At 31.5% G+C, this 25,354-nt stretch overlaps 3 protein-coding genes across 3 annotated transcripts; all 3 read left to right on the forward strand.

Annotated features, from left to right (window-relative positions):
• Nucleotides 1–3,896: 3,896 nt before the first annotated feature.
• On the forward strand, nucleotides 3,897–5,632 carry LOC111881291 (uncharacterized). Its single transcript, XM_023877708.2, has 8 exons — nucleotides 3,897–3,933; nucleotides 4,043–4,127; nucleotides 4,221–4,356; nucleotides 4,436–4,638; nucleotides 4,720–4,840; nucleotides 4,937–5,128; nucleotides 5,226–5,294; nucleotides 5,381–5,632. Exons 1-8 carry the CDS (start codon nucleotides 3,897–3,899, stop codon nucleotides 5,630–5,632), a joined length of 1,095 nt encoding a protein of 364 aa, XP_023733476.2.
• A 4,780-nt stretch (nucleotides 5,633–10,412) lies between these two features.
• Nucleotides 10,413–17,632, forward strand: LOC111881292 (uncharacterized). Its single transcript, XM_052767615.1, has 10 exons — nucleotides 10,413–10,503; nucleotides 10,750–10,932; nucleotides 11,672–11,812; nucleotides 12,684–12,899; nucleotides 12,981–13,356; nucleotides 13,513–14,453; nucleotides 14,564–15,316; nucleotides 15,497–15,781; nucleotides 15,975–16,913; nucleotides 17,055–17,632. The coding sequence occupies exons 1-10, from the start codon at nucleotides 10,413–10,415 to the stop codon at nucleotides 17,630–17,632; spliced, it is 4,503 nt and encodes a 1,500-aa protein (XP_052623575.1).
• A 473-nt stretch (nucleotides 17,633–18,105) lies between these two features.
• LOC111881230 (poly [ADP-ribose] polymerase 1) lies at nucleotides 18,106–24,166 on the forward strand. Its single transcript, XM_023877646.3, has 20 exons — nucleotides 18,106–18,335; nucleotides 19,304–19,353; nucleotides 19,454–19,667; nucleotides 19,776–19,962; nucleotides 20,087–20,384; nucleotides 20,595–20,790; nucleotides 20,880–21,041; nucleotides 21,128–21,188; nucleotides 21,272–21,335; nucleotides 21,485–21,736; nucleotides 21,819–22,053; nucleotides 22,140–22,255; nucleotides 22,338–22,414; nucleotides 22,515–22,672; nucleotides 22,746–22,937; nucleotides 23,032–23,140; nucleotides 23,238–23,320; nucleotides 23,404–23,541; nucleotides 23,631–23,813; nucleotides 23,946–24,166. Exons 1-20 carry the CDS (start codon nucleotides 18,192–18,194, stop codon nucleotides 23,991–23,993), a joined length of 2,967 nt encoding a protein of 988 aa, XP_023733414.1. The 5' UTR covers nucleotides 18,106–18,191; the 3' UTR covers nucleotides 23,994–24,166.
• The last annotated feature ends 1,188 nt before the right edge of the window (nucleotides 24,167–25,354 follow it).

Consider the following 25,354-nt stretch of genomic DNA (forward strand, 5'->3'; position numbering starts at 1 on the left):
CTTTACTTCATCTTTTAGCATCCTAACATTGAATTTCTGATTCTCAAGAACTTCCCTGGTAAAATGACTACCAATCTATCTATAATTAACAATTGACCCTAACTTAAAATTTCTTGCATAATTATGGTCATTGATAAGGGATTTAACTTGGAATGAGTGCTCATCACTCATCCATGACGCCCAGAGCCTAAATGTGCATTCACCATCACAACACTTAACTAATAACCTTTTACTGTCATTTTTTTTCAAAGTACAATTGATACCCATTTGCTATAACATAATTACAAAGCATGAATTTCAATTGTTTAGGGTTGGTGAACCTCATACCTAGAATTGGTAACTGCTGTCCAAGATATGTCTTCATTAAACATTGTTTTCCTTTCACATCTGGGACATTCTCATCTTCATCATCTTTTGGATCACCTTCTGTAGCATCCTCATTTCCAGTTTCCTGGATTACTCCTTCATAGGTTACTCCTACCATGCTGCTCTGTTGTGGACTTATGAAGTTAGTTAGGTCAATACCTTCCCCCCCTTCGATTGACATGTTTGACTTCACAGAACAATTATCTTCATTTACATTTTCCTTAGTTACGTGCATAGTAGTACCAAAATGGTCCATGTAAACAAGCAGTTGTACTCCACATCGATAAGCAATGTCTATAAATTCTTGATATTGAAGTTCATTAGAAATCAATGTTAAAACCTTTTGGGATTTGTAAATCAGGTTGACAATAATAAAGTTTCTCATAGTTCTTTTGTGTGAATCGTTCAAGAAACCCACAAACTCATTATATGACATACCAGCAAAATCGATGTTCTCGAACACATGATGAACACCATCAGAATAACAAAAATGTTTGTTGATGAACACACCTTGGAAATGAACTTGTTATTCCTTTAACGTGCAAAAAAATGTTTAGTAACCTTTTAAAACCAACACGATAAGTTTGATGGATTAATACGACATTTGACCATTTTAATTTCATGAGCTATATAAAAAAATAAGTGACTTATTTTTAAACCAGATAATGATACCGAAAGATAATTGCTGAATATAGTTGATGTTATCAAATTCATTGCCACAACATTAGTGTTGACTAATTAATTGCATTATATGAACTATTAACCCGTAAAAATCAACTAAATCCTTTCTTTCTCATATTTACTAAATTACTAAATTTTTATGTTTGCTTTCCTAGTTATTTCAATTTTAGTAACACTTTGCAAACTCTAATTTTACAATTAGTTTTTGTTATTTTAATCAAAATCAGATCATTTTTCCGAACAATTACCTAGTTAATATGCTTTTAAGATAAGATACTGTATGCGGGTATGTATATGGTTTTATAAATTTATTATTAGTTCGAACTTATATAATTGCAAGTATATATTTTTTTCAACAATACAAATTTAATATTTTGTATCGGCCGTTTTTATACATATCTCCCCTAATAAATCAACATCTTTTTGACACTTGGCAAATTATTATGCGTTTTGACAAATGGCATTTCCTTAATTTTCTACTTTTCGAATATTCCACGTGTAAATGTATTAGAATGCCACATGGAATGCAGCTAAATTGTTGAACACACGTATATGTACATAATAAATTGTTTCTTCAATTAACTCCTTATACAGAACATCAAAGATACGTTTGCCAACTGATTAGCCTCCAATCACGGTGGATTGAAGGATTCGGTTTCAAAATCATATCGGTTATGATGTTTGAAGGATTGGCATTCAGAGCAGAATTCAACGGTGGATTGAAGGATTCGATATCAAAATCATATCCCGGTGGATTGAAGGATTCGATTTTAAAATCATATCGGTTTCTTTGAACAAAATCTTCTCTGTGTATGGCCTGTACTTAAATGGAATGTTAGCTGGAAATCTGTTTAGAATCGCATCAATCATGCGTAATCCTTCGTCTTTTACTTATAGCAGGTAATAATTTCCAAAAATTACTTTCAATTACATCTATAATACATTCATGAGTCGTTTCTTTTCAATTTCGTTTATACATGCACGACTCGTCTTCTTCACGCTGGAATCAACTGTCTTTAAGAATCTGCATTACCATCCCAACAACTACATAAGGTTAGTATTACGGCCATTGATGCATTTCCTTTTATTTTCAATTATCTTCTTTTTTTTAACACATTGTAACAATGCCATTTGTATAATGTCCGCTAACTGTTCGATGTAATGCCAACTACCATAAAAAAGCTTTGTTGTTTGCTAGCATGTCTTTAGTTATTGTTTTGATCATCAGAAAACATGGTATTCATATGTGCACAAAGTATGTAGCTAGGATTTCCGGTTGGATTTCTGTGATGCTTTGCTTGATTTGCATATATCCATACAAGAAACCAGTAGTTAGTGGCTGTTTCTTATTTTTTTCAATTTCAGTGTGAGTGTTTAATTCACTCCCTACTGTTTCTATTGATTTCTATTCAGGTTTGGTATCAGGTTTGGTATCAGATGCATTTCATTTGACATTTGGCTGTGGTCTTTTGACATTTTCTTTATTTGCCATGGCTACTTTGTCGTATATATCATTGATGTATTCTTTTTTTATCTCTTTGTGTCGAAATCTCTTTGTGCATTTTTAATCAACCCGGGTGAGGATGAACTGTGGTCTGTGTGTTTGTAATTGTCATTTCTGTATGAGCAGGGGCAGAATGGTCATTTTTGTTAAATTTGACCATGTATCATACTACCATTACAAAAATTGTCACTCCCAACAGTTTGCTAAATTTGTACTCAGTTTTTATTGATATATACATTTGAATCCTTTTAGTTTTTATTGAAATATGCATTTGAAATATCACTTGTTGCTTCCAATTTATAATCACCTATCGCTATGTTTTAATGGTTATGTATGAATACTGGCAAAATCTTCATAAGGGCAAAATCGTCATATATGGCTATCTTAAGTTTCAAAAAATTTCATATTATCTTTGCACTCATCGAATGTATGATATATTAATAAGGGCAAATTTTTTTACATTACTATACATTTTTAGATTAATTAATCCTAATATATTTCATGAAAATATTATTTATTTTATTAACATTAGTTTATTATAGTGTTATTAAAGTACCTATTATTTAATATATCATACAAACATCATATGGATTCACAAATATACTTTTTGTTCCTTTTTAATAAGGATAATTCATGCAAGTTGTTTGCACCTAGATCTTTTTTGTTATTGACCACACACTGTTTTTTTATGTCTCTTTTTTAAAGAGACCATTCATGCAGTTTTTTTTATGGCCAAGAACATATTTTTATTTTTTCTCACTTATGGACAATTACTGTGACTTCTGTAAAGGACGGGGAACTGTTTTTAAAATTAGCATCATTTATGTAGTCTTTATGTGTTTAAAGTGATAGGAACCATTTACATTTGTAGCTGCAAGATGCTTATTTTCCTGTTTTTACTATGTTAGTCGCCTTATATGTTGCAGGGGTATAACAGTCTTTTTTTATTTCTTTCATATGTAAATCAAAGATGTGTTAATTTTGGGTTTTTTTCTTGATTGTCATTGTTTAACAAAGCCTTCAACATTTGTCCGTTCATCAGTTCTACATCATACGATCTAAAGCTCGCAATTTTTTTTGCGTAGCTGAATAGTCGATATGAGCAGGGGCAGAATGGTCATTTTTGTTAAATTTGACCATATATCATACTAACATTACAAAAATTGTCGATGCAACTGTAATTTTGAAAACATATTTTATGACTTACACAATCAATTATCTAAACAGGGGAATAAATAATAAATTGTATCCTGATTACTTTGCTTATTATTCTCAAATCTAATTTGTTTTATCATTCTCAATTTTGTCCATTATATAATGAATGTTTTATTTTATCTTACAGCTCATGGATCCAACAGAAATTACAATGATTAATGATCTAGGTGGAAGGATTATCGAGGTCCTTTTATTAATACAATGTTCTATCTTTACCATTTTCAATGTTTATCTAAGAAATGATTTAATCCAAGATTTTTTTCATTTTCTTTTCAGGGCGTGTATATGTGAATAACACATATTTAGCAACAAAGCTATTCATTGATGAGCAAGTTGAAGAAATTATTGATTTCAAAAAAAAGTTTGATAACGTTTCAATCAAGTCCTTTATATATTACTGTTAAAATAAATTTATTTTTTATTGATAGTTTGCTTACACTTTATTTGTAAACAGGTTTAAAGAAAAAGAAAGTGGATCGGCTTCTTCATGTTCTCATGCTACAACGTCTTCTATCATGTATACTGTACATGATGACTTTCTGAAAAATACTAAATTCTACCAGATTTCCATGATCCACGAATTAGATGAGGTATATTTACATTATTAAATCTTAAATTAGTAATGCTTAATTTTCCTGATTCAACATCATTGGTTATTACTAATAATAGGGGAGTTATGCCATCATTCTTGGAACAATTAATATGTTTACAGATAATCAAGAATGGTACTACCCGGCTTGCAAGAACTGTAAGAGAAAGGTTCATAAAATGCCCATTGAACAGGCAAATCATATGGATCATGTGGCTGAGAATGAATCTTGGGTATGTACACAACAGAAGTGCAAAATACAAGTCATAGTTGCTGAACCAAGGTATAATAAGAAATTTAATATTCTTTCATTTTTGTATTTACCTAATTTGTATGGTTTTTATTTGTTTTTTAAATACCTTAGTTTTATGCTCAAAATTCGAGTACAAGGCTTGGTGGGAGTAGTGACACTTACTCTGTTTGATCGGGATGTTAGAAGTATTCTAAACATTTCAGCATCAGATTTGATAGAAAAGTATGAAAAGGTATATATTATAAAAAATCCATTATATAAAATTCATAATTTATTCTAATCATTTCTACATTTTAAGTCTAATTTTGTTTCATTTCCTTTTTTTTAGATGGGTGACACTGTTGCTTTTCCTGTTGAGATCAATGAACTTATTGGTAGAAAAATGGCTTTCAAAATTATAGTTAGAGGCTTTACCGCTGGAAGAAAATACATTCGTAGTTACAACATATCAAAGATAAGTGATGATGTTGACATAATTTCTGCACTCGAGAAGCTTGAAAAAGCAAACCACATTGAGCAGGTTTACCTACAAATAAGTCTTAATCCGTCTACAAATTATGTTTTATATACTTGATATTTACCAATCTAAATTGCACTTTACAGACTGTTACATATAGGACACTGAAACTGAGTCTGTTAATGTCGTGGTTTCAGATTCCAACTCTCAGGATACAATTGGTTTTAAGGTATAATTTCCTACTTTTTTTGCCCTTCACTCATTTTACATTACTCCTATGTCAATCATTAACATATGTTAATTCTTGCATTTAAGGGTTCTGCTTCCTTCGTTGCTGATAATACTCCTATCTCTACTTTTCCAAATACCATTTCAATGACTCCATCAACCAACCATGACACCACTAGCCTGCTCTCACCAACTACCAATGTGAAACGTAAACTTGTAGATGTTTACGATCTTGAAGATACTGTTTGTGAGTCATCAACAAAACCTTCAAAAAAATCCATTGGAATCAAGGAAACTGTTGTGTCCACCCAACTATTGATTCCTAAAGTCGAGAAGTGAGATCTTATGAACGTTTCAAACAATTTTAAGTTTTTCGTTTTTTATTTACCATTCAAGTCGAACATCAATTTTTAGATTTTATGGTTTGTCAAGAATACTTTCGTAATTGGTTTCACATATTCTGTTTTCTTTCTTTTTATGTTAAGAATGGATTTTGAGTGAACATATAGCATTGATGTATCACATAGACTTAATAAAAAAAATAAAAGATTGATAAGCAGTTAACAAGGTTTGATGTGTTAATTACTAAAATTGAATCTATACAATACTAGATATTATTGCTCATATTGAGTGAACATATACAATTCTACTTTGTCGTATATAGCATTGATGTATTCTTTTTTATCTCTCTGTGTCGATATCTCTTTGTGCCTTTTTAATCAACCCGGGTGAGGATGAACTGTGGTCTGTGTGTTTGTAATTGTCATTTCTGTATGAGCAGTGTCAGAATGGTCATTTTTGTTAAATTTGACCATGTATCATACTAACATTACAGAAATTGTCACTCCCAACAGTTTGCTAATTTTGTACTCATTTTTTATTGATATATACATTTGAATCCTTTTAGTTTTTATTGAAATATACATTTGAAATATCACCTGTTGCTTCCAATTTATTTTCACATTCATAACATTTATGATTTTTTACATTACATATATAGATAGAAGAATTATGTGGCTTTTTAGTTTTAAAAATTATATAAAAAACTTTGTAAAACTTTTGTATGGATTGTTTAAAAACATCATATAGCTTTCTACTTTGTCATATACATCATTCATATATTCATGTCTATTGCTATGTTTTAATGGTTATGTATGAATACTGGCAAAATCTTCATAAGGGCAAAATCGTCATATATAGCTATCTTAAGTTTCGAAAATTTTCATATTATCTTTGCACTCATCGAATGTAACAATTATTATTATATGAAACATAAGCAGTAAAAATATAAGCCTATTACAAAACTAAAGCAAAAACAACATTAAGCCTATACATAACACATATAGATAAGCCTTTGGATTTATTTTCAATTATAAGGGCATTCCTGTCAAAGAGCAACTTGTGATTTTGTTATCAAGCAAATCTGAAAAAACAAATTGAATGTGTGTTTAGACACTCCAGAAATAATAAGCACAACACAATACAACATTCTTTGAAAGGTGTGGACCAGAAGGACTGTTATGCCCCTGTTGTGTATATGTAATTTGTGAGTTACACGATTTGGTTCATGGTTTGCTTACGTAAAGTTTTGTTTTTTATCCTATTCTATTATTTGTGATTTTTTGGATACAATCCTCTTTATTTGTTAATTTTGTGTTTTTTCCTTGGTTGTCATTGTTTAACTAACCCTTCAACATTTGTCCGTTCATCAGTTATACACCATACTATCCAAAGTTCACCGTGTATTCTGCTTAGGTGAATAGTCGATATTCACAACAACGGTTTCAATGCCTCCGTCCACAAACACAATTTTGTTTTCCTTTTTATGCTCATTATTTACATTATTTTTTTTTTCAAATTACACTTATTTTTACATTACTATACATTTTTAGATTAATTAATCCTAATATATTTCATGAAAATATTATTTATTTTGTTAACATTAGTTTATTATAGTGTTATTAAATTACCTATTATTTAATATATCATACAAACATCATATGGATTCACAAATATACTTTTTGTTCCTTTTTAATAAGGATAATTCATGCAAGTTGTTTGCACCTAGATCTTTTTTGTTATTGACCACACACTGTTTTTTTATGTCTCTTTTTTAAAGAGACCATTCATGCAGTTTTTTTTTATGGCCAAGAACATATTTTTATTTTTTCTCACTTAGGACAATTACTGTGACTTCTGTAAAGGACGGGGAACTGTTTTTAAAATTAGCATCATTTATGTAGTCTTTATGTGTTTAAAGTGATAGGAACCATTTACATTTGTAGCTGCAAGATGCTTATTTTCCTGTTTTTACTATGTTAGTCGCCTTATATGTTGCAGGGGTATAACAGTCTTTTTTTATTTCTTTCATATGTAAATCAAAGATGTGTTAATTTTGAGTTTTTTCTTGATTGTCATGTTTAACAAAGCCTTCAACATTTGTCCGTTCATCAGTTCTACATCATACGATCTAAAACTCGCAATTTTTTTTGCGTAGCTGAATAGTCGATATGCACAACAACAGTTTCACCGCCTCCCTCCACAAACACGTTTGTGTTTTCCTTTTTTTATGCTTATTATTTACACAATGTTTTTTCTTTCAATTTACAATTATTTTTACATAAATAAACTTAATAAAAAAATAAAAGATTGATAAACAGATAAACAATTATTAATGTTATTTGCTATGGCTCCCAAATCTGAAGATGCAGAAGAGAAATCAGATTCATCAGACTCATCAGAGCTTGGATCCTCTACATCCACCTCATCTTCTGCTACCTGTGGAGCATCAGGGTTATAATCGTCATCTTTATAATCATCACGAAGCTCTGAAATGTCATTAAATTTATCCCCATACACTGCAGTTTCAGGAAACACCTTCTGCAAGATATGAACATCAAGATTTTTATAAAAACCCAAATGTAATATTTTTTAAAAAATGACCAAACTGACCTCCCAGGTATCGTTGATGGACAAATCTGTCCCCATGGAATCATTTAACAAGTCAACACAGTCAACCTTGCAATCACAAACAGGGCAAAGCCACCCTTCATCACGAGGAGGAACTGTATACCAAAGAGATGATAATAAATAATTGGAGGGAAAACGAATAAAGGAAAATAGGTAGACAGGGAATCTTGATAAATCAGAGTAGGTTCACAACATTCATCAATTTTAATTAACATGATTTTGGAGGGAAAAAGAAGAAATGAAAATAGGTAGACAGGTAAATGATTAGTGTCTAGATGCGTTTAGACAAATGGCATTATTGTAATGCTTAAATTAGTAATGCTTAATTTTCCTGATTAGTAATGCTTAATTTAGTAATGAATATAATTTAAACAGGTAAAATAATTTAGACAAATGACATTCAACCAAGGTTTTTCTTGGCTTAACCTATTAAGTAATTTTGTCCAAATTAAGTCAACAGGTAACAACCATATGGCATTAAGTGCTTAACTCATTAGCTCAAAAACTAACAGGGACTTTAAGTATTAGCTCAAAACTTTTTAGCAATTGCTGCTATCCAGGCTCTATCTTTGTCAGTATATGCATCACTAATGCTATATCCAAACAACACAAACCCTGTAATCTTGTCTTGAAAGTTGTTCCCCTATGCCTCCTGTATACACAAGGGTAAAATGGTCATTTTATTTGATTATATTCAAACAGCTCATTCGGTGCAAGAAATAAACAGACTTTGTCTATATGGGAATGATTATCTATACACACATCACTACCCACAAACAGTATATAGGGATAATAAATAATTGGTTATAAAGCTCTTTATGTATTAATTAATGTTAAAAAATATGTTTTTTTCTTGATTCTTATGTCTCTTCTTAGAACATGGTTACACATTATCATCAAAGTATAATCTTTCCTGTAATCTTGTCTTGAAAGTTGTTCCCTTTAAGCACAGGCAAAATCAATACAGAACGTGTCTCTTCAGGAAGCATGTCCCAATGCTCAGAACACACATCTTTTTGTAATCTCCCTTACAATTAATAATGTAATTATCATTTTAATCAGTTAACAGCAGTATATCATGGGTCATATTCTAAAGAATATGATTATAATGGTATAGAGAATATGATTCCAACAATATTTTCGTTTTGTATATCGATGCTACACATGCCCTGGTCCTATCTGTTCTATTTTCTACTCGGATTTTCACTGCTTTTCTCATTATGCCCCTGCATTATACATATACCTAAATCCACCAAATATTCAGCACAAAATCTGGCTAAATAATCTCCAATTAGTAAAAAAAAACTTAACCTAAATTAAAATCATATTCAATTAATAACTTTTATTATACAACAAACCTTAACAATTCATGTTCCACTACGTCTGCCCATCGGAAATCCTTTGTCGATCACTTTATTTCCATTTCAGCACCCATAAACTCCGACGGTATCATCTGTGATTTCCGTCTACTGTCATTGTTTAACGAACCCCTTTTAGTTCCTTCGATCTTCAATTGTACACCAGACAATCCAAATCGCATCTTCAATTCTGCTTGGGTCAAGAATCGATATTCACAGTTTCAACGCCTCCTTCGTTGCTCACGGTGTTGTTTTACTTTTTTATCCTCCTTCTTTACTCATTCTTTACGTAAACCCTTTTTTTATATATATATTTAAGATAACTAATGTTTAATATTCAAATTTCTATGATAAAATAAAACTGTGAAAAGAATTTTTGAATTCAAAGTAAAAGAAGTAAAAAAACTTTCTATAAGAATCACTATAGTTTTATTTTTTTTTTAATTTTTTTTTCCTGGTTTAACAACCGAAATCTATTTTTTTTTCCAATATTTCTACATAAGGTTTGTCTTCTTTTTCCAATCATTTTTTATATCATCCAATAATGTATATTAAATATAAGTATATAAATACAAATTCTTTATAATAAGTCCACGTCCATTTATTTTTATAAAATATAAGCTTCAAAAAATGTTAAATTAACAATTTTTTTATTAACAATTTTTTTACATATACGTATTTTTATAGTGTGTCAATTTTACTAATTCATAATATATACTATCAATTTATATAACATTGGTTTATTATAGTTTGATTACAGGATCTATTGTTTTTTATGATATAAACATCGTATGGATTCAAATCATTCTAAAGACCGGTGCAGACAAAGAAAGTTAAATTTGGATAAAAAAAACTTCAATGGCGTGACAACCACTTCAATTGGTAATTATTTTTCAACGTGTCCATTTTGTTTTATTATCATTACTCTTTTATTTAATTTAATTTATAAAATTTTTGATCAAGTCTTATTCAAATTTGTATTACACATAATCAATAAATTTTATTATTAATCCGGTACAGTATTATATATTAAATGTTGTTTTTCCTTATAAAAATAACTACTTTACCGTATATAACATATCCTTATCAAAAATCTAACCACTTCATTTTATTCTATATATCTTGCAGGTAACAATAAAAATATAAATTCAAATATTTCAGATGGATATCAGCATACAAGTTTTCAATCTACTTTGACATATCCTGGGAATATTACAAGTTCATTATCCAATGATGCTAAAGATAAAAGAAAAGTCAGAAAGTTATATTTGGATAACAAAAAATTTAAACATAAAACCACCACCGCAAATGGTATATTTTTTTTTCTATCATGCATTTATAATTACTTTGTTACCAGAGTATTGTTTTTACATAAAAAATTTAATTTTGTTTATTAGTTTTTATTTTCTATTACTCTTTTGCGACATAAATGCATGATATTCCCTTATAACATTCTTAGTATTTCACAAGTAACTATTTTTCCGATCAACATTGTTTTTATTTTTTAATATTTTATTTAAATAAATTTATGATATTTCGTTTTCGATGAAATAAATATGCATATATTTTTTTTCTTTGTATATATGGTAATTATAAATGTTTTGAGGGTCTTAATAACTTTTTTCTTATATATTTATCTCAATGCTTACTATTGACATTAGCAAAAGTCAAACCATGTCATCAACCAACTTCAATAATGTTGCCGGGGACAATCAAAATGTCAACCCAAACATTTATATGGAGTGTGCTCAGCAATGTTTCAAATCTACTTCCAATTATACGACAAGAACTCCGTTATTTAACATTACCAATGGTAGACCGAATAACTTTTCATATCAGTTATCCTACTATATAAGTTATATAAATTAATATCTATGTATTGTATACAATTTAATTCATACAATTTTCCTTTTTATTTCAAATCTCAATACTGACATTTATACTTTCAGTATATGGACACAAATCATTTATCCTTATCAACATCTAACCACTTCCAATTATTCTATATATCTTACAAGTAACAATGAAAATATAAATTCAAATATTTCAGGTGGATACCAACACACAAGTTTTCAATCTACTTTAGATGTTATTACAAGTTCATTATCCAATGATGCTAAAGATAAAAGAAAACTTAGAAAGTTATATTTGGATAACAAAAAATGTAAAGATATGACCACCACGCCAAATGGTATATTTTTTTCTATCATGCTTTTATAGTTAGTTTGCTACGAGAGTATTCTTTTTACATAATATTTTTAATTTTGTTTATTAGTTTTTATTTTGTGTTAACCTTTTGCGACATAAATAATGCATATTTCTTTATAACACTCTTAGTATTTCACAAGTAATGGTCATAACAATCAACATTGTTTTCATTTTTTAATATTTTATTTAAACATATTTCTTATATTTCGTTTTCGATGATATAAGTATGCATATATATATATATATATATATATATATATATATTTTTTCTTCCTATATATGTTAACTTATAAATACTTTGAGGGTTATAATAACTTTTTTATTATATAATTTTCTCAGTGCTTACTAATCACAGCAGCAAATGTCAAACCTTGTCATCAAGCAACTTCAATAATATTACCGCTGACAATCAAAATGTCAACCCAAACGTTTATAAAGATAAGCGAAAACAAAGAAAATATTATTTGGATAATAGAAGATCCATTCAGACTTGCACCACACCAAACAGTAATATGCTATATATTATATAATTTATCTCTCATCCATATACTGTATAATTAATTGTCTAATAATAAATTCCAATGTTTATTATGTTTATTTTATTTTTTATATTAATTAAAATATTTTTATTTCGTAGCGTGTATGGAGTATGCTCAGCAAAGTTTCAAATCTACTTCCAATTATACGACAACAACACCGTTATCTAACATTACCAATGGTATATGAAATTTCTTTTCACATCAGTTTTCCTACTATATAAGTTACATAATATATTATGTATGTATTGTATACAATTTAAATCATACTATTATCATTTTTATTTCAAAATTCAATACTAACATTTATACTTTCAGTGTCAGGAAATAGACAATATTCTATATTGTCTAATGATATCCCAGCCACATCGTCGTTAGCAGTCACTCAAGATAATTCTATCGGTTTATCTTTGAGAAACAAAAAGTCAAAAAGGAAGATCTCAAATATATCGAGTATACCCATAGACTTAACATCAGATGAACACTTAAATGTTCAGCATAATCATGTTCAATTGATTTCGGGTATCTCAAAAGGTAACACGAATGATTATATTAAACTATTACTCATTTCAAGAATAATATATTTATATCTTTAATCAAGTTTTTTTTAAACAGATTATTTCGACCATGGTGATCAGAGTTTTGTGTGTACGAGTTGTCATGCAAAATTATGGCAAAATGAAGCCCTTAAAGGCAATAAAGATGGCAACAAAACATCTTTTTCAATGTGTTGTGGTAACGGAAAGGTCGAGCTTCCTGAATTAAAAGAAGCACCTGAAGATTACCAAAATCTTTATCGTTCTGTTCATCCCAAAGGGAAACATTTTTTGAACAACATTCGTCTGTTCAATTCGATGTTTTCATTTACATCGATGGGTGGAAAAGTTGATTCTTCCATTAACAAAGGCAAAGGTCCATATATTTTTAGACTTAGTGGTCAAAATTACAATTGTATGGGCAGCCTTCTACCTATAGATGGATCAAAACCAAAGTTCTCTCAGCTATACATATATGATACTGACAACGAACTTTCAAATAGACAACACGCTTTCAGGTATATTTCATGTTTATTTTTCTTAACAATTCCTTTTTTTTCATACCACTTATTTACATACTAAATATTAAATATAATCTTCATTATTAACAGTACACAAAAAGATGGGTGCAATTCAACTTCTCAGCAACTTGATATCGAAATCATAAGATTTTTGAAGGTTATGTTGGATTCAACAAATGAGTTGGTTAAGTGTTATAGAATGGCAAGAGATTGTTTTAATGCAAGTCCTAATATAGATCTAAAGTTACGTCTTATAGGAAGAAGACAACAAGATGGAAGGACATATAACCTACCTACCGCTTCTGAGGTTGCTGCTTTAATTGTTGGTGACATTGGTAATTCAATTGATAATAGAGATATCATTGTAAAAACTAAATCAGGCAATCTACAACGTATAAATGAATTGCATCCTGCTTACCTTGCTCTTCAATACCAACTGCTCTTTCCTTATGGGGATGATGGATATCGAGTTGACATCCCTCATAGAGGTGTTACGTGTTCAACGAATAACAAACGATGTTACTGTACAATGAGAGAATTCTTTTCATATAGGATTCAAGACAGAGTTAATATTTTCTCATTAATTCTGAATTCAAGAAGGCTTTTTCAACAATTTATGGTTGATGCTTATACGATGATTGAAAGCGAGAGGTTGTATTACATACGAAACCAACAAAAAGTTCTTCGATGCGAGTCCTATGAAACTTTACGCAGCGTGAAAAACAATGGAAATACAGATATTTCGAATATTGGACAGCGTGTGATATTGCCTTCTTCTTTTACTGGTGGTGCACAGTACATGATGCAAAACTATTTAGATGCCATGTCACTTTGTAAGTGGTTTGGCTACCCAGATTATTTCATAACTGTAACATGCAATCCAAAGTGGCCCGAGATTCAAAGGTTTATTGCTGACACAAACCTCAAACCCGAAGACAGACCCGATATCCTATCTAGGTTGTTCAAAATGAAGCTAGATTCATTGATTAAAGACTTAAAGAAAAATTCATTATTGGGTTCGGTCGAAGCAGGTAATTTATATTAATAATGCATTGTTAAAGTGTTTTTATATATTTTGTTAATATGTATTTTTATTTTTTTCAAAATCTTATAATACGACTCTATTTAAATAAATTGTCAGTTGTTTATACGGTGGAGTTTCAAAAGCGCGGCCTACCTCATGCTCATATATGTCTATTCATGCACTCTGATTACAAGCTCCCAACCCTTGAACATATTGATCGTGTTATTTCTGCTAAAATTCCAAACAAAGATGACGATCCAGAATTGTATGCACTTGTCAGCGAGTTCATGATGCATGGTCCTTGTGGTAATGATAATCCTAAATGCCCATGCATGATAGATAACAAGTGTTCAAAAAACTTCCCAAAGACATTCACAGAGCATACTTCGGTTGATGAAAATGGTTATCCAATATATAGGAGACGTAATGATGGATCTTTTGTTGAAAAGTCTGGTGTTAAGTTAGACAATAGAAGTGTGGTTCCATATCACAAACTGCTTTTGAAAAGATACCAAGCTCACATTAATGTTGAGTGGTGCAATCAGGGTGCTTCCATCAAATATTTGTTCAAATATATTAACAAGGGTCCTGATAGGGCTACTGTTGCGGTTGTACCAAACAACAATGCATATGATAATGACGATGTAGTTGACGAAATAAAAAACTACTACGATTGTAGATATTTGTCTGCATGTGAAGCTTCGTGGCGTATATTCAAATTTGATGTTCATTTCAGGACTCCTTCTGTTGTGAGGCTTCCTTTTCATCTTCCTGGACAACAAAATGTTGTATACGGTGCTGACGATGATATTGAGGATGTCCTCAATAAACAGTCTGTTTCTTCTTCGATGTTCTTAGCTTGGATGGAGTGTAATGAACATAATAAGGAAGCACGTAAGCTTTCTTATGTTGAATTTCCAACTAAGTTTGTTTGGAAATTGGATGATCGTTGTTGGAAGTCAAGAAAAAAAGGATTTTCTATCGGTCGAATTCACACCATCTCTCCTAATGTTGGCGAAGCATATTTTTTGAGAATCCTTTTAAATAAAGTCAAAGGTCCGAAATGTTTTGCAGACATTCGTACGGTTAATGGACATGTGTGTCCTACTTTTAGAGAGGCGTGTTATGCTCTTGGACTTTTGGAAGATGATAGGGAATATATTGATGCAATTGAGGAAGCAAGTCATTCCGGTTCTGGATATTATTTGCGTTATTTATTTGCAACTATGTTGAAGTCTAATAGTTTGTCGAGACCGTACTTTGTCTGGGAAAAAACTTGGCAATACTTATTAGATGGAATTCTCTACAATCAACAACTAAGATTAAAGGCACCAGGCAATATGTTATTTTTCATTATTTAAATTAATGTTTTACTTAATAATTCTTACATAATATATTATATTTATTGAATAAAATTTTTTATATATTTTTTTATATTTAACTAAAACTTATTAACCTTATTATTATCGTTAAGTTTTAATTTTATAAAGTTATATATCTATAAAAATTAACTTGCAAATTTCTACAGGTTTATCGCTTGATGAGGATCAAGTTAAGAACTTGACACTTTATGAGATTGAAAAAATTTTACTCCAAAACAATTCAAGCCTCAAAGATTTTGATGGGATGCCTTACCCTGATCATGAGTCTATATCTTCTTCAAATAATCGATTGATTACCGAGGAGCTAGATTTTGACAGGACGACTCTATTACAAGAGTTTTATCAGCTACTTGGTACATTAACATATGAACAAAGAGGTGTTTTCGACGATATTATCACAAATGTTAAAAAAAAGAAAGGAGGTGTCTTTTTTGTTTACGGTTACGGAGGTACAGGGAAAACATTTCTCTGGAAAACATTATCCGCTGCTTTAAGATCGGAGGGTGAAATCGTGTTAAATGTTGCTTCAAGTGGTATTGCTTCCTTATTATTGACAGGAGGTAGGACAGCGCACTCTCGATTTATAATCCCTTTAAATCTTACCGAGGATTCGTTTTGTTCTATAACGCCGGAAAGTGATGTTGCTGAATTGTTAAAAAAAACATCATTGATTATATGGGATGAGGCACCTATGATTCATAAGCATGCCTTTGAAGCTTTGGATAGATCTTTGAAGGATATATTGGGTTGTCATCTTCGTAGCAACTCCAAATTGCCATTTGGAGGAAAAGCAATTGTTTTTGGAGGTGATTTCAGACAAATTCTACCTGTTGTTCCTAATGGAAGTAGACAAGACATCGTCAATGCTTCAATAAGTTCCTCCTATATTTGGTCAGATTGCAAGGTCTTAAGATTAACAAAAAACATGAGGTTAAGTCTTCATACATCTAATATTGAAGAAACAACCACATTTGCAAACTGGATTTTGAATATAGGTGAAGGAAAGGTTGGTGGCTTAAATGACGGCGAGGCAATTGTTGATATACCAGATGATATTCTCATTACAGATTCACCGGATCCTATTGGTTCATTAATTACATTTGTCTATCCTTCTATTGTTGAAAATGCCAATAATCCGATGTTTTTTCAAGAAAGAGCAATCCTTGCACCAAAAAATGAAGTTGTTCAAGAAATAAACAATCGTTTGTTAAAATTATTTCCTGGAGATGAAAAAGAATACTTAAGTTCAGACAGTCTTTGTCAATCGGAGTTTGTACACGATGACTTTGACGAATCTTTATACTCTCCTGATGTTCTAAATGGCCTTAGACCTTCAGGTATGCCAATTCATAAATTGGTATTAAAAGTCGGTGTTCCAGTTATGTTACTGAGGAATATTGACCAGAAATACGGTTTGTGTAATGGAACAAGGCTACGAGTTATAGCATTGGGTAAGCGTGTTATAGAAGCAGAGATTATTTCTGGAAGTAATATAGGAAAACGTACGTTTATTCCAAGAATGTCACTGACCCCGTCGGATAAAAGGATTCCTTTCACATTTCAGCGAAGACAGTTTCCACTTGCTGTATGCTTTGCGATGACAATAAACAAAAGTCAAGGACAGTCGCTATCAAATGTTGGTTTGTTTTTGAGACAACCAGTGTTTACTCATGGACAGTTGTATGTTGCATTGTCTAGAGTTAAAAGCAGAGACGGATTGAAAATATTAATTTTAGACAACGAAGGAAACCCTACCAATAAGACATCTAATGTTGTATTCAAAGAAGTATTTGAAAATTTGTGATTTGTAAAAATTATTTAGAACATTTCATTAATGATTTTTTTTTGGGTATTTTGAGTTCAATTTCACACTTATTCAATAAACTCTTCACTTATATGTGTCGTATTATTTTAATAATTCGTTGATGTTCAAAGTTTTATATTATTTATTTCAAAAAACCCGTGTAACACACGGGTATTACACCTAGTAAATATAATTTATCAAACTATTATGTTTGGATACCACTTAAACTAACCGAAAAAGTTTCAAGGACTTTTGCTGTGATACCGTAAAGAAAAAATAAGCTCTTTCTAAAAAAACAAATCTTTTTAAATTAACAATCGCAAAGAAACCTTATTGCTTTTTTTGAATAGAATGTGTTATAGTTTTGACCTAAAAAACTAAAAATCTAATTAAAAAAAAAGAAAAAAAAAGAAAACAACAATGATCGCACGGGTGCGTCACTCGAAAGGGTATGTTTTCTTTTTGGCGAAAAGCAGATTTCATTGATTAGTGCCACTGTCGTTGTTCGTTTGTTCCTACGAGCGAGAGTAGGAAGACACAGTGAAGGAAAAGAGGGAAAATGGCGACTCCCCCGAAGCCATGGAAGGCTGAATATGCAAAATCGGGAAGATCTTCATGTAAAACCTGCAAGACTCCTATTGCCCAAGAAAAACTCCGTCTTGGCAAAATGGTTCAAGCCACTCAATTCGACGGTTTCATGCCCGTAATCACTCCTCCTCACCTCGTTTCTTGCTTAATCTTTTCCATATTTTAGGTTTCTTGATTTTTATTGTTTCAAATGTCTAATGGTAAATGTGGTTGTTTCAATATAGGCTTGTTTAGGTTCAGTTATTTTAGGGTTTTGCTTCTCTTAGAAATATTAGCCAAGTTCTTGTCCGTTTCAAGAAACTTCACTTCGATTTTCATGTCAAACCTAAACTTGATATGAAATTTCTAACGTCAACATCAACATTGTTCCATGAGTGACATTTGTTATAAAGTTGAATACCACTTAGCAGTTTATCTTCAAAGTATTATATTTATAAGTAATGAAGTTACCCTTTTTACATCCAAAGTCAAAGTGTAACTTGATCTTCCCATTTAGGTTTTTTGATTTCCTCTGGTTCAAAGTGTGATGGTAATTTTTTTCCCCAATATTGTTACTACAGTCTTGTAGGTCCTGCTATTTCGGGGTTTGCTTCTCTTTGCAATAATGACAAATTTGCACCCGATATCAATTTTTCAGTAAAGTTAACATCAACATTGTTCCATGAGGGACACTTCTTATAAAATTGAATACCATTTAACAATTTGTGGTCAAAAAAATTTAATCCAAAGAAAATAAATAACCCTCTTGATGACCAAGTGCAACTAATTGAATGGAGTGCAGCCAATTACTTTTGCCAAACAATCGTATCTGATATTGAGTTTAAGCGCACATTAAAATCTTGAACATCTAATGATTACTTATCATGCACAAAATACAATGGTTAGAAATGCTATTCACTGTTTTAGTAGTGTTGTAGGGTTCTTTTAAGGTGTATCAAACTATGTGAGTTTCTTTCACCCCTTTTGCTGTTATTCTATTAAAAATAATCACTTTGTTGTTTTTGCAAGATGGGTTCATATACACATGTAAGCTTTTATAAACTGTTGTAAAAAAATGCTTAACTATGTATGTTTCTTGAACAGATGTGGAATCATGCTACGTGCATATTAAAGAAGGCGAAACAAATAAAATCGTACGTGTTGTCATCGTTTTTTTTACAAGATAAATACTTTCTTGAACGTATTTTTCTAAATTTTAAAACCCGTATTTTCTCATTTTGGTTGTATTTCTAGTTGTGATGATGTGGAAGGCATTGAAACACTTCGTTGGGAAGATCAACAGAAGATAAGACAGTATGTTGAAGGTGGTGGCATTGGGTCTCAATCCCAATCCCAAAGTTCATCTGCTCCTTCTCCTCCTCCTGATGTTACAAAATGCACAATTGAAGCTTCAAAAACTGCTCGTGCTACTTGTAAAATATGCAATGAAAAGATCATGACAGGAGAGGTGGGTTATGGGTACTTGTTTTTTTTTTTTTTTTTTTTTACCTCAGAATGAACTAATGATAACCGAATTTCTTAATGTTTATAAAATTTTTTAATTTTTTATGGGTAGGTTCGTATATCTAGTAAGCCAGAAGGTCAAGGTGCTAGAGGCTTAGCATGGCATCATGCTAAATGTTTCATGGAGTCTTCTCCAAATACTCAACTTGAAAAATTGGTTGGGTGGGAAAGCCTATCAGATTCTGATAAGTCAACTGTTCTTTCAATGGTCAAGAAGGAGGTTTCAGCCATCAAAAAAGGTAGTGTCAGATTTTTACAAAATGCAATCAATAGCAACATACTTTCACTTCATTTCTATTTTCTAATTTGGTAAAGTCAAATGTTCTTATGCTCTTGTATGACTGTTTACACTTGTTCTTTAAGGAAAAGGTGAAGTGAAGGAGGAGAAAGAGACTGTAAAAGGTGGCTCTAAACGTAAAGGAGCCGTTGACCGTGACCAAAAGTCAAAGATAGCCAAGACTGAAGATGACCCTTTGACACCAAAAACATCAAAAAACAGCAACAATTTAGTGGATCATAGTCTACTAGAGGCCCAAACAAAAGAATTATGGGCTCTTAAAGATGATCTTAAAAAACATGTTACAACTTCAGAGATGCGTGAAATGCTGGAAGCTAATAATCAAGATTCATCTGGACCAGAACATGAACTGCGTGATCGCTGGTAAATTCTTTTCATTTCAACTTTTTTTTTTTGTTAGCTATCAAAAACAATAAAGTTTGAAACTTTTCTTTTGTGGCCCAAATCTTTAATGCAAATAACCTATCTAATTGCTTTTATGATTAAAACCCATGTATAATAAATCTTTTCAGTGGATGCAGTAGAATAACAAGTTTATGACTTTTTGAATGTTTATTCCTTTTATTTGATCAGTGCTGATGGGATGCTTTTTGGAGCACTTGAGAATTGTGCACTTTGTTCTGGGCATCTTCACTATTCTGGAGGTATGTACAAATGCAGAGGGTTTCTAACCGAATGGAGCAAGTGTGCTTATTCCACTTCAGAGCCTGAACGTGTCAAAGGAAAGTGGAACATTCCAGAAGAAACAGACAATAAGTATCTGTTGAAGGTAAGTTTAGTAAACATGTCAACTGCAACACTTTGTTATACTTTCACAGACGAATTCTAACACCATTTATCTTGATTGATGATGTTCAGTGGTTCAAGACACAAAAGGTGAAAAAACCTGTTCGGATAATGCCTCCACCTTCAGCTAGCACTCCTGGAAAATCAGCTGGTAATGGGTTGACTCAGTCAGCCCACAGTGAGAAATTAGGGGATCTAAAAGTTTGTATTTTGGGTGTTCCATCTAAAACTATGGTACTATTTTAGATACATTTTTTTTTTTCTCATAACATGTTTGAAAGCCCAAGCCTTTCTAATGACTAACGAATGCTACCTTTCAGGATGAGTGGAAAACAAAAATCGAGAGTGTGGGTGGACAACTTCATTCAAAAATCAAGAAAGGTGTGTGTTTCTTGCATAAAGATTAGAAAAAGAAGATTTCTTTTTTTTTTCTCTTTATTGAATGTTCATGGCTAACATAACAGACACAAGCTGCTTGGTGGTAAGTGGAGTACCGGATAATCTGAATGCTGAGATAAAGAAAGCAAGGTAGTACTTTGTTTCACATCACATAGTTTTGTCATTAAAATTACAATTATACCCTTCATGTCTAGTTTTTGTCATCACAAGGTTACAAGAAGAAAAAGGGTAGTTTTGTCAGTTTTATTCTTGAATCTGTGCTGGTTTGAGCTTGACAGGAGGATGAAAGTACCTATAGTAAGGGAAGATTATCTGGTTGACTGCTTTTCAAAACAGAAGAAACTTCGTTTTGATTTGTATAAAATTGAAGCCACTGAAGAGTCAAAAAGCATGGTCACTGTAAAAGTCAAAGGACGAAGTGCAGTCCATGAAGCATCTGGTTTGCAAGATTCTGGGCATATTTTGGAGCATGGAAAAAGCATTTATAACACAACTTTGAGCTTATCTGACTTATCAACTGGCATCAACAGGTGATTCTTACAAAATACGTGTATTCTTTATGTATAAATCATCCTTTTCACTTGTGTTCTTATATGTGTTTTCTGCATGAAGTTACTATATCCTCCAGATCATTGAAGAAGACAAAGGTTCAGGCTGCTATGTGTTCCGGAAGTGGGGTCGAGTTGGCAATGAAAAAATTGGAGGAAATAAGTTGGAAGAATTGAGTAAGTCTGATGCAATTCAAGAATTTAAACGATTGTTTCTTGAAAAAACTGGGAATTCATGGGAGGCATGGGAACAAAAGAAACTTCAGAAGCAACCCGGACGATTCTACCCCTTGGAAATTGTATTTTCAATCTTCTCCCTGTTTACGTTCGTTGTAGTCTTTTGATTTAAAAGATTCTCATAGTGCTCGAATGCTTGATCTTGCAGGATTATGGGGTGAATAAAGATTCACATCAGAAGAACAAAATTAAAGATGCTAAAAGCCAACTTGCTCCTGCGTTAGAGGAGTTGATGAAGATGTTGTTTAATGTGGAAACATACAAGTTAATACGATTTCTATCTTCATTATTTTAGTCTATATGCTTAAAAGAAGAATCTTTTTTTAATAAATATTGACATTTGCAGAGCTGCAATGATGGAGTTTGAGATTAACATGGCAGAGATGCCACTTGGGAAGCTTAGCAAAAGTAATATCCAGAAAGGTAAGGAAAATTACTAATAAATTTCAGTATGATGTCATTATAATTCTCACATCTTTTCTGTATTAATTTTACAAGAAAAATATGTTTGTTTTTCTTGAAGGTTTTGAAGTACTGACAGAGCTTCAGAATCTATTGAAAGAGGCAGCTGATAACCCTCTAAAAGAAAGCTTGATTGTTGATGCCAGCAACCGATTTTTTACAGTCATTCCTTCTGTTCATCCACATGTAATCAAGGATGAGGATGACTTCAAATTAAAGGTACTGGTGGTGACTATTTGTTTATATTTTTAAGAAATCATTACGATGACATTCATTCTTGTTATATTGGTAGGTCAAAATGTTGGAAGCACTTCAGGATATTGAAATAGCTTCAAGGCTAGTAGGGTTTGATGTGGACAACGATGATTCACTTGATGATAAATATAAAAAGCTTCAATGTGAAATGATCCCACTTCCTCATGATAGTGAAGATTATCAGTTAGTTGAGAAGTATCTCCAAACCACACACGCCCCTACACATACGGTGTGTCTTTTTTTTTGACTTGCAGTTTCTTGGGCTTTTTCGTCTTTTGACATTATACTGAAAGGCTGGCCTTATTGTACTTTGTAAATCGTAGGATTGGGCACTTGAGCTGGAAGAAGTTTTCACAGTTGAAAGACAAGGAGAGTTCGATAAGTTTGTTCCATATAAAAATAAACTCAAGAACAAGATGCTCCTTTGGCATGGTATGGTAGCTTCAAACCTTTTCTTTTAAGTTTCATCTATCATGCAAGATGAGAAGGGCATTAATGTCTTTTGCATGAAATCTATTGTTCTTAATAGGTTCTCGTTTGACAAACTATGTTGGTATTTTAAGCCAAGGATTGCGAATAGCTCCTCCTGAAGCTCCTGCAACCGGCTACATGGTCCTCTCTCTCTCTCTCTCTCTCTCTCTCTCTCTATTAATCTATATATTGATCAAGAAAGTAATCTTTTTCTATGTTTGTAGTTTGGAAAAGGGATTTATTTTGCTGATTTGGTGAGCAAAAGTGCTCAATATTGTTTTACTGACAAGAAAAATCCGGTGGGGTTAATGCTACTAAGTGAAGTTGCTTTGGGAGAGATGTATGAGCTTAAGAAGGCCAAGGTCAGTTATACTTATATGTGAAATAAATGTTGTGTTTTAGTATGTTGAAAGTAATTAAACTTATTTATTTGTCCTTTTATATTATATAGTATATGGACAAACCTCCAAAAGGGAAGGACTCGACTAAAGGACTTGGGAAGAAGATCCCTAATGAGTCTGAACACATTAAGTGGAAGGATGATGTTGTTGTGCCATGTGGAAAGCCGGTATCATCAAATGTTAAGGCATCCGAGTTGATGTATAATGAGTACATCGTCTATAACACCGATCAAGTAAGTTTATCTTACACACATAAGACATAACACCTTCTTTTATTCATGAAATGGAGTCTCAAATTGTGCACAATTCACAAATCAAGATTTATTAGCAGTTATAAATTATGGTATTTTTTTTTTGTTTTACAGGTTAAGCTGCAGTTCTTGCTGAAGGTACGGTTTCGTCACAAGAGGTAAGAAAGGAAAAACACAAATGTACAAAAGACGTGAATGTAATTGCTTTAAGCATCTCTTTTTGGGGTTTGTTTGGAGATCTTAAGCAAGCAAACACACTCTTGAAACCTGAGCGATTTCTAAGCTAAACATGTTGTACTGTGTTTGGTTAATGAGAAATATTACCGTTTAGGTCATGTTTGTGTTTGTTACGCAAGACAGGCCAATAACATGTTTGTACTGTGTTTGACCTGCACCAGACTATTATCAAATGGGACCAAAACTACAATTTAATGTCATACAAAAAAAGTGGAATAATCTTTCGTTTGTGCAAAAGACGTGAATGCCCTCCTCATATTCATTATAAAAAATAGCCCTAGAAACAAGGCCCTAAATAACTAAATTCCAGTTATTCGGATCCACGTGTTCATAAATTTTAACTCCATAATATAAATGTCACGTTCGTTTGTTCAAGCTGACGAACACAAAGACACTAAAATTTCAGTGTAGATGTTTTGAATTTATTATCTTTTTGAATTTTGAATTTTGAATTTTGAATTTTGAATTTTGATGATGGGTGATAGCTGACTAACGTCATGCACGTAGTACTATAAGATTATTGTTGCCATTCATGCTGGAAAACAATGGGCTCGCTAAATATTTAGTCTTCAAGTCGGTGATAAAGTAGCGTTGTTTGGATATGAACCAACGTAATGAAAACATTGACGACATTATTTACACGTGTCCCAAAGAAGAAAACAACGTAGTTACATCATCATGTATAGTAGTAATTGACTGTATTTTTAGTAAAGTATAAACAGGAACACTGGTAATTCAACTTTTTATATATATATATATATATATATATATATATATATATATATATATATATATATATATATATATATATATATATATATATATATATATATATATATATATATATATATATATATATATATATATATATATATATATATATATATATGAAATAACAATGATGGCAATTGGCATCTTTTGAGCTTGCTCATGAAACAAACACACATCTGGCTATTAGGTGATGGCATCTTATAGACTATTATTTCTTTTCAGAGTGGCTGAAGTTTCATATATTAAACCTACATGCTAGAAAATGGAGAACTAATTAAGCATAAATACTTAGGACTATGAGTTTAGAGTTTCTACTAACGAACGAAGCGAACACAAAGTCGACTTAATAATCAAAAATAGCTTCCCTTTTAAATATTTTATAGCTGTTAACTATGGAATTCCAAAAGTTGTATCAAACCTACCAAGTTAACATGATAATACATTTAGTGGGAGAGAGAGAGAGAGAGAGAGAGAGAGAGAGAGAGAGAGAGAGAGAGAGAGAGAGAGAGAGAGAG

Source organism: Lactuca sativa, chromosome 9, assembly GCF_002870075.4.
Source record: "Lactuca sativa cultivar Salinas chromosome 9, Lsat_Salinas_v11, whole genome shotgun sequence".
Classification (NCBI taxonomy): Eukaryota; Viridiplantae; Streptophyta; class Magnoliopsida; order Asterales; family Asteraceae; genus Lactuca; species Lactuca sativa.

Excerpts from the sequence above, each read along its gene's own strand:
- LOC111881291 (XM_023877708.2), top strand. The coding sequence starts at position 3,897 with ATGGATCCAACAGAAATTACAATGATTAATGATCTAG. Across the intron at positions 4,128-4,220 it reads ATTATTGATTTCAAAAAAAA|GTTTAAAGAAAAAGAAAGTG; the intron begins GTTTGATAACGT and ends ATTTGTAAACAG. Across the intron at positions 4,639-4,719 it reads GTCATAGTTGCTGAACCAAG|TTTTATGCTCAAAATTCGAG; the intron begins GTATAATAAGAA and ends TAAATACCTTAG.
- LOC111881292 (XM_052767615.1), top strand. The coding sequence starts at position 10,413 with ATGGATTCAAATCATTCTAAAGACCGGTGCAGACAAAGAAAGTTAAAT. Across the intron at positions 11,813-12,683 it reads TATGACCACCACGCCAAATG|TGTCAGGAAATAGACAATAT; the intron begins GTATATTTTTTT and ends TTATACTTTCAG. Across the intron at positions 14,454-14,563 it reads ATTGGGTTCGGTCGAAGCAG|TTGTTTATACGGTGGAGTTT; the intron begins GTAATTTATATT and ends ATAAATTGTCAG.
- LOC111881230 (XM_023877646.3), top strand. The coding sequence starts at position 18,192 with ATGGCGACTCCCCCGAAGCCATGGAAGGCTGAATATGCAAAATCGGGA. Across the intron at positions 20,385-20,594 it reads CATGAACTGCGTGATCGCTG|TGCTGATGGGATGCTTTTTG; the intron begins GTAAATTCTTTT and ends TTATTTGATCAG. Across the intron at positions 22,673-22,745 it reads AGGATGACTTCAAATTAAAG|GTCAAAATGTTGGAAGCACT; the intron begins GTACTGGTGGTG and ends TTATATTGGTAG.